At 43.1% G+C, this 9,276-nt stretch overlaps 1 protein-coding gene across 1 annotated transcript in view; it reads left to right on the forward strand.

Moving 5' to 3' along the window:
* The window catches only part of LOC106599567 (UBX domain-containing protein 7), a 23,764-nt gene extending 19,668 nt beyond the window's left edge, over positions 1-4,096 (forward strand). Inside the window, exon 11 of the mRNA XM_014190858.2 lies at positions 3,636-4,096. Coding sequence (XP_014046333.1) covers positions 3,636-3,791 — 156 coding nt within the window. The 3' untranslated portion in view covers positions 3,792-4,096. The remainder of the gene's footprint in view (positions 1-3,635) is intronic.
* Positions 4,097-9,276: the final 5,180 nt, after the last annotated feature.

A 9,276-nucleotide genomic window follows, 5' to 3' on the forward strand; every position in this document is an offset into this window, starting at 1 on the left:
CAATACTATAGTGCCTATAAGAACATCTAATAGTCAAACGTATATGAAATACAAATATTATAGAGAGAAATAGTCCAATAATTCCTATAATAACTACAACCTAAAACTTCTTAACTGGGAATATTGATGAACTGGAAATATTGAACCACCAGCTTTCATGTGTTCTGAGCAAGGAACTTAAACGTTAGCTTTTTTACATGGCACATATTGCACTTTTACTTTCTTCTCCAACACTGTGTTTTTTCATTATTTAAACCAAGTTGAACATGTGTCATTATTTATTTGAGACTAAATGTATTTTATTTATGTATTATATTAAGTTAAGTGTTCATTCAGTATTGTTGTAATTGCCATTATTACATATATATGTGTGTGTGTATATATATATACAGTGGGGAGAAGAAGTATTTGATACACTGCCGGTTTTGCAGGTTTTCCTACTTACAAAGCATGTAGAGGTCTGTAATTTTTATCATAGGTACACTTCAACTGTGAGAGACGGAATCTAAAACAAAAATCCAGAAAATCACATTGTATGATTTTTAAGTAATTCATTTGCATTTTATTGCATGACATAAGTATTTGATACATCAGAAAAGCAGAACTTAATATTCGGTACAGAAACCTTTGTTTGCAATTACAGAGATCATAGTTTCCTGTAGTTCTTGACCAGGTTTGCACACACTGCAGCAGGGATTTTGGCCCACTCCTCCATACAGACCTTCTCCAGATCCTTCAGGTTTCGGGGCTGTCGCTGGGCAATACGGACTTTCAGCTCCCTCCAAAGATTTTCTATTGGGTTCAGGTCTGGAGACTGGCTAGGCCACTCCAGGACCTTGAGATGCTTCTTACTCCTTAGTTGCCCTGGCTGTGGGTTTCGGGTCGTTGTCATGCTGGAAGACCCAGCCACGACCCATCTTCAATGCTCTTACTGAGGGAAAGGAGGTTGTTGGCCAAGATCTCGCGATACATGGCCCCATCCATCCTCCCCTCAATACGGTGCAGTCGTCCTGTCCCCTTTGCAGAAAAGCATCCCCAAAGAATGAGGTTTCCACCTCCATGCTTCACGGTTGGGATGGTGTTCTTTGGGTTGTACTCATCCTTCTTCTTCCTCCAAACACGGCGAGTGGTTTAGATCAAAAAGCTCTATTTTTGTCTCATCAGACCACATGACCTTCTCCCATTCCTCCTCTGGATCATCCAGATGGTCATTGGCAAACTTCAGACGGGCCTGGACATGCGCTGGCTTGAGCAGGGGGACCTTGCGTGCGCTGCAGGATTTTAATCCATGATGGCGTAGTGTGTTACTAATGGTTTTCTTTGGGACTGTGGTCCCAGTTCTCTTCAGGTCATTGACCAGGTCCTGCCATGTAGTTCTGGGCTGATCCCTCACCTTCCTCATGATCATTGATGCCCCACGAGGTAAGATCTTGCATGGAGCCCCAGACCGAGGTTGATTGACCGTCATCTTGAACTTCTTCCATTTTCTAATAATTGCACCAACAGTTGTTGCCTTCTCACCAAGCTGCTTGCCTATTGTCCTGTAGGCCATCCCAGCCTTGTGTAGGTCTACAATTTTATCCCTGATGTCCTTACACAGCTCTCTGGTCTTGGCCATTGTGGAGAGGTTGGAGTCTGTTTGATTGAGTGTGTGGACAGGGGTCTTTTATACAGGTAACGAGTTCAAACAGGTGCAGTTAATACAGGTAATGAGTGGAGAACAGGAGGGCTTCTTAAAGAAAAACTAACAGGTCTGTGAGAGCTGGAATTCTTACTGGTTGGTAGGTGATCAAATACTTATGTCATGCAATAAAATGCAAATTAATTACTTAAAAATCATACAATGTGATTTTCTGGATTTTTGTTTTAGATTCCGTCTCTCACAGTTGAAGTGTACCTATGATAAAAATTACAGACCTCTACATGCTTTGTAAGTAGGAAAACCTGCAAAACCGGCAGTGTATCAAATACTTCTTCTCCCCACTGTATATGTGTGTGTATGTGTATATATATATATATATGTATGTACAGTGGGGCAAAAAAGTATTTAGTCAGCCACCAATTGTGCAAGTTCTCCCACTTAAAAAGATGAGAGAGCCCTGTAATTTTCATCATAGGTACATGTCAACTATGACAGACAAAATGAGAAAAAAATCCAGAAAATCACATTGTAGGATTTTTTATGAATTTATTTGAAAATTATGATGGAAAATAAGTATTTGGTCACCTACAAACAAGCAAGATTTCTGGCTCTCACAGACCTGTAACTTCTTCTTTAATATGGTCGAATCCGGAAACTATCATCTCGAAAACAAAACGTAAATTCTTTCTTTGAAATACGGAACTGTTCCGTATTTTATCTAACGGGTCTAAATATTCCTGTTACATTGCACAACCTTCACTGTTATGTCATAATTACGTAAAATTCTGGCAAATTAGTTCGCAACGAGCCAGGCGGCCCAAACTGTTGCATATACCCTGACTCTGCGTGCAATGAACAGAAGAGAAGTGATACAATTTCACCTGGTTAATATTGCCTGCTAACCTGGATTTCTTTTAGCTAAATATGCAGGTTTAAAAATATATACTTCTGTGTATTGATTTTAATGGTTAGGTACAGTTGTGCAACGATTGTGTTTTTTTTCACAAATGCGCTTTTGTTAAATCATCCCCCGTTTGGCGAAGTTGGCTGTCTTTGTTAGGAAGAAATAGTCTTCACACAGTTCGCAACTAGCCAGGCGGCCCAAACTGCTGCAAATACCCTGACTCTGTTGCAGAGGTGACACTTTTTCCCTAGTTAAAAGAAATTCATGTTAGCAGGCAATATTAACTAAATATGCAGGTTTAAAAATATATACTTGTGTATTGATTTTAAGAAAGACATTGATGTTTATGGTTAGGTACACGTTGGAGCAACGACAGTCCTTTTTCACGAATGCGCACCGCATCGATTATATGCAACGCAGGACAGGCTAGATAAACTAGTAATATCATCAACCATGTGTAGTTAACTAGTGATTATGATTGATTGATTGTTTTTTATAAGATACGTTTAATGCTAGCTAGCAACTTACCTTGGCTTCTTACTGCATTCGCGTAACAGGCAGGCTCCTCGTGGAGTGCAATGTAAAGCAGGTGGTTAGAGCGTTGGACTAGTTAACCCTAAGGTTGCAAGATTGAATCCCCAAGTTGACAAGGTAAAAATCTGTCGTTCTGCCCCTGAACAAGGCAGTTAACCCACCGTTCCTAGGCCGTCATTGAAAATAAGAATGTGTTCTTAACTGACTTGCCTAGTTAAAAAAAATAAAATAATACTAAAATAAATAAATAATCGGCAAATCGGTGGCCAAAAATACCGATTTCCGATTGTTATGAAAAGTTGGAATCGGCCCTAATTAATCGGCCATTCTGATTAATCGGTCGACCTCTAATATATATATATATGTGTGTGTATCTGTATATATATATATGTGTGTGTGTGTATATATATTGGTCCTTCAATAAATCGGTATCGGCGTTGAAAAATCATAATCAGTCAACCTCTACCACCAGTGATGCTACTGGGTTCTCACTGTATTTCCTGCTATTTGGAAGGGCTCCACGGCTACCTGTTGACCTTGTCTTTTGGGTTACAGATAAAGGAACAGGAGAAATCATACCAGGATTATGCTAAGAAGTGGCAGCAACAGATGGCGGAAGCCTATGACATCGCCATTAGAAACATGGAGAAATCAACAGCAAAGGGAAAAGCCTACTACGATCGGAAGAAAATTAGTTTGGAAGAAAATTAGCCTTCCCTGTAGCTCAGTTGGTAGAGCATGGTGTTTGCAACGCATGGTGTTTGCAACGCTAGGGTTGTGGGTTTGATTCCCACGGGGGGCCAGTACGGAAAAAATAAAATGTATGAAATGAAATGTATGCATTCACTACTGTAAGTCGCTCTGGATAAGAGCGTCTGCTAAATGACTAAAATGTAAAATGTAAAAATGTGGTCTCAGGGGATTGTGTACTGGTGAGGAACATGTCAGAAAGTGGGGGACCGGGAAAGCTAAGATCACACTGGGAGGACCAAATACACGTGGTGGTAACCAGGAAAGGTGATGACTGCCCTGTCTATGAGGTAAAACCCAAGAGGGGTACAGTCAGGGCCCGGGTTCTAAATCGCAATATGCTAATGTCATGTAATTCCCTACCATTTGAGGAACCCGTGAGAGTGATCTGTGGCCTGGACCTACAAAGTGAGGTTGTGAAAACATCAAAACGCCCATCTTGAAAAGTTGACAGTGCAATAGTGAATACTACCAAACACGACATTACCTTACCAAGACAAACAGTGATAGGGACATTGCAGAGAGTAGTAGCGTGTCAGCCGGTTCCTGTGTCCAGTGGAGAAAAGGTTACTGTAGCACAGGTTCAGGACAGATCCCCAGCGGAGCCTGGCCCTGACAACGGTCACATAGAGTGGTGGGACCCACCTGTAGAAGTTCAGCACTTTATCCAAGAACAACAAGAATTAGTCAAACGGATGCTCAGAGAGGAGTCAGACATTTTCACCAAAGATGACATGGACATACTGTAGGGTGTATTGAAAACATTGACTGATAACATACCAGTGGCAAAGAGATACAATGGTGTGGCACCCCCCTTGTATGCACAGGTGAAAAGCCACCTTCAGGGGCTCCTGAACAAAAACTTAATCAGGAAGTCAACTTCATCATACGCGTCACCTCTGGTCTGTGTACTGAAAAGGATGGGATTTTGACTTTGTGTTGATTACAGGGGATTGAACAAGAAGACTGTTCTGGACAGGCATCTCATAGCCCGTATCCAGGAAATACTTGATGGTTTGGGAGGAAACTCACGGTTTACAGTTTTAGATCAAGGAAAGGCATGCCACCAAGGCTTTGTGGGAGAGGAGTCCAGAAAATACACTGCCTTCAGCACCCCTTGGGCTTTATATGAATGGAATAGAATTCCCTTTGGCTTGTCAAACAGTCCCTCTGCCTTCCAACGAAGCATGGAGGAAAGTTTAGAGGGTATAAGAGAGAGAATCTGTATACCATATTTGGATGATGTGCTTATTTTTAGTCATTTGAACAACACGTGAAAGATGTCCATCAGGTACTCAGACAGCAAAATAAATGGGGTATTAAACTCAGGGCTGATAAGTGTGGCCTATTCAAGAATGAGGTCTGTTATTTAGGAAAAATAATTTCATCTGAGGGTTACAGAATGAATGTTAAATAAATTGTTGCACTGCAAGAACTGGTAAACAGGCCACCGACAAACGTGAGAGCTGAGGAAACTACTGGGGTTTCTAGGGTACTATAGGGGTTATGTACAGAACTTTTCACAACATGCTAAATGTCTCTATGACTTACTAACAGTGAAGTCAGAGACCCCAGCATCCGGGAAGCGAAGGACCAAGGTAGCTATGCAGTTGGGACAGGCTCTGCCCCACTAGAAAGTTATATGGGAGGATGCCACAGAGAATTAGAACACTTGGTGAGTGTGTTGACTAATCCACCTGTGCTTGCTTACCCAGATTTCAAGGACCCTTTTATCCTGCATGTTGATGCCTCTGAAGAGTGATTGGGAGGTGTGTTATACCAATGACAAAGTGGCAAACTGAGAGTCATTGGATATGTCTCCTCACCCGGACACAAGCAGAGAGAAACTATCGCCTTCACTCAGGGAAACTGGAATTCTTGGCCCTCAAATGGGCAGTGACTGAGCGGTTCCGAGATGGCCTATTTTATGGTCCCTCTGTGACAGTGTACAGAGATAATAACCCCTTGACCTATGTACTAACTACAGCAAGACTGAATGCCACCGGTCATCGTTGGGTGGCAGAGCTGTCTGATTCCAATCTCACACTGAAGTATCGTCCTGGAAAGGTAAACACTGACGCAGACTTTCTGTCACGTTCTCCTTTGCATGCTGAACATTACATGGAAGAATACAATGAGAAACACTCACCTGAGACGGTAAAAGCAACACTCAATAATGTTCAGACACAACAGAATGACTGTAACTTGGATATCCGCAGTCACACTAAGGCCATCAGTGCAAGATGAGCTGTCATGGTGGGGGGGAACAGTTACAGACCGACTGTCTCCACACGGTCACAGGCAGGCTGAGTTAAAAGATGCGGCTGTATCGAGAATCTTGGAACTGAAAAGTCAAAAGGACTAAGCCTAAACCAACAGAATGTCAACAAGAGTCATACAAAGTCAAGCAGTTACTGCAAGAATGGAACAGACTCCATGTCTCACCAGATGGATTATTACAAAGGTAAACAGCAAAAAGGACACAAGTTGTGATACCAAGTTAGTACAGAACACTGATTTACAAGTACTTCCACACTGAAATGGCCCATCTAGGAACAGAATGAGTGTTGAACTTAGCAAAAGAACGCTTTTATTGGCCGCGCATGCAACATGCATTGAACACTTTATCACCAAAGTGTGTAAGTGTATCAAACAAAAGAAACCCAGTGTAATAACTAGGGCCCCAATACAACATGTATAAGCTACAGCTCCTATCCAGATGATTTCAATTGACTATGTACATTTGGAGAAAAGCAGACGGGGCTACGAGTACATTTTAGTTAACTTTACAAGATGTGCACAAGCATACCCCACCAGAAATAAGTCAGGGAAAACTGCAGGAAAAATGCTTTTCGATGATTTTTTTCCCAAAGTTTGGCTTTGTGTCAAAAATCCATCATTATCAGGGAAAAGAGTTTGAAAATCAGTTATTCAGAGCCTTGCAGAACTGTACGGGAATAGCCAACTCCAGAACCTCTCCATATCATCCACAGGGGAATCCTGGTGGAGAGATTTAACCGTACACTGTTGTCAATGTTGCTCACACTAGATGAAGAGAAAAAGGCCAACTGGGGTGATTATCTGAACAAGGTCATTCATGCGTATAATTGTACCACCATTGATGTTACTGGGTTCTCACCGTATTTCCTGCTATTTGGAAGGGCTCCACTACTACCTGTTGACCTTGTCTTTGGGTTACAGATAAAGGAACAGGAGAAATCATACCAGGATTATGCTAATAAGTGGCAGCAACAGATGGTGGAAGCCTATGACGTCGCCATTAGAAACATGGAGAAATCAACAGCAAAGGGAAAAGCCTACTACGATCGGAAGAAAATTAGTTTGGTTCTGGTCTCAGGGGATCGTGTACTGGTGAGGAACATGTCAGAAAGTGGGGGACCAGGAAAGCTAAGATCACACTGGGAGGACCACATACACGTGGTGGTAACCAGGAAAGGTGATGACTGCCCTGTCTATGAGGTAAAACCCAAGAGGGGTACAGTCAGGGCCCGGGTTCTAAATCGCAATATGCTAATGTCATGTAATTCCCTACCATTTGAGGAACCCGTTGAAACACCCAGTAGAGGTCTGTGGAGAAGGGAACCACCCTAGCGTAGAGGTCTGTGGAGAAGGGAACCACCCCAGCGTAGAGGTCTGTGGAGAAGGGAACCACCCTAGCGTAGAGGTCTGTGGAGAAGGGAACCGCCCCAGCGTAGAGGTCTGTGGAGAAGGGAACCGCCCCAGCGTAGAGGTCTGTGGAGAAGGGAACCACCCCAGCGTAGAGGTCTGTGGAGAAGGGAACCGCCCCAGCGTAGAGGTCTGTGGAGAAGGGAACCACCCCAGCGTAGAGGTCTGTGGAGAAGGGAACCGCCCCAGCGTAGAGGTCTGTGGAGAAGGGAACCACCCCAGCGTAGAGGTCTGTGGAGAAGGGAACCGCCCCAGCGTAGAGGTCTGTGGAGAAGGGAACCACCCCAGCGTGGAGGTCTGTGGAGAAGGGAACCGCCCCAGCGTGGAGGTCTGTGGAGAAGGGAACCACCCCAGCGTAGAGGTCTGTGGAGAAGGGAACCACCCCAGCGTAGAGGTCTGTGGAGAAGGGAACCGCCCCAGCGTGGAGGTCTGTGGAGAAGGGAACCACCCCAGCAAAAGCAGCAAAATGCAGAGAGCGCAGTCTGAGACCTCAGATGAGGATTCTTATCCAGTATTCATCAAAAGGCCATGTAGGGATGAAGAGAGCTGACAGAGTAGCACACAGATAGTATCAGAGAATACTGAGGAACGGGGTCAGACTGATAGAAACTTGCTGTGAAGGAGTGTCAGCCTGTCCTCAGGGAGACCCCGGAGAAGACAGGGGTAAATATGGAAACAGCTGAGGGCTCAGAGACTCAATCATCTAATGATGAAGTGGACACTGATTCATTGGGGTCACCCATGATCTTGCCCCGCCATTCAGCCCAGCAGAGGAGGCCCAGAGACATTCTAACCTACAACACTTTAGGACAACCAAGCTCTTATCACGATACCAACTAAAGATGCTCAGATGTGTGTATATTTTCTTGTTTACCTTTACTAATCACAGTGTGATAATGTTTAGTGAGGGTTGCGTCTTTGCCCATGTAGGTAGACTAGCATGTCTATATAGTTATGAGTGTTTGTTCAGTTTTCTCAGGTGTTCTCATGACCAGTACTTACATCCTCTGTGTTTGTTTTGAGGCCAGTGAATGTTTTGGACAACATTTTTGTAGGGGGGTGTTTGTAAGGGGCTTAATACAGTTGTATTCCAGACACTATGGGGTACTCTGGTGAAGCCCATGGTAAATAAAAAAAACATTGTTTAAGTGGACTGAAAAGAGGAAGAAAAATGAACAAAAAGTGCTGTAAACTGCTGTTACATGTGCTGACATGATTAAAGGTCTAGTAAACAGTACCTTTCACATTGTAGTTTATATTTTAAGCTCAAAGAAAGGGTAACATATGCAGGCTGGATAATGTTCTTTCTAGTTGGCTAGCCAACTGCAGGTAACTCAGTCACGTGAAACATTGAACCTGGAATGTCAGTACGCTATCTGCATTTTTGTTTATTTGAGCTTTTTGTCTATTGACATTCCCTTGGATATGTCCATGATAATGACATTGATGTGTGATTTCGACTGGCTCAGAAAAAGTTGTCTCGTCTGGTCTGGGCACCGTTCACTCTATGTACTACTACAAATATCGAAATTCAGAAGTGAAACATTATTTCCGTGGTCAGACAGGCAAACAGTGAGGCTTATATTAATACCCGCGGTATTAATAGGGGAAATAATGTGGGAAATAATATAAGCCTCACTGTTTGCCTGGGAAATAATGTGCAAGTTGAGATAAGTACAAGAGATGATTCGGGCAGCAACATGAACATGTTATTCTTATGGAGCTAAATTGAGTGAGCTCAACTGTGAATGGTCTTGGT

The sequence above is a fragment of the Salmo salar genome, chromosome ssa03 (genome assembly GCF_905237065.1).
Source record: "Salmo salar chromosome ssa03, Ssal_v3.1, whole genome shotgun sequence".
Classification (NCBI taxonomy): Eukaryota; Metazoa; Chordata; class Actinopteri; order Salmoniformes; family Salmonidae; genus Salmo; species Salmo salar.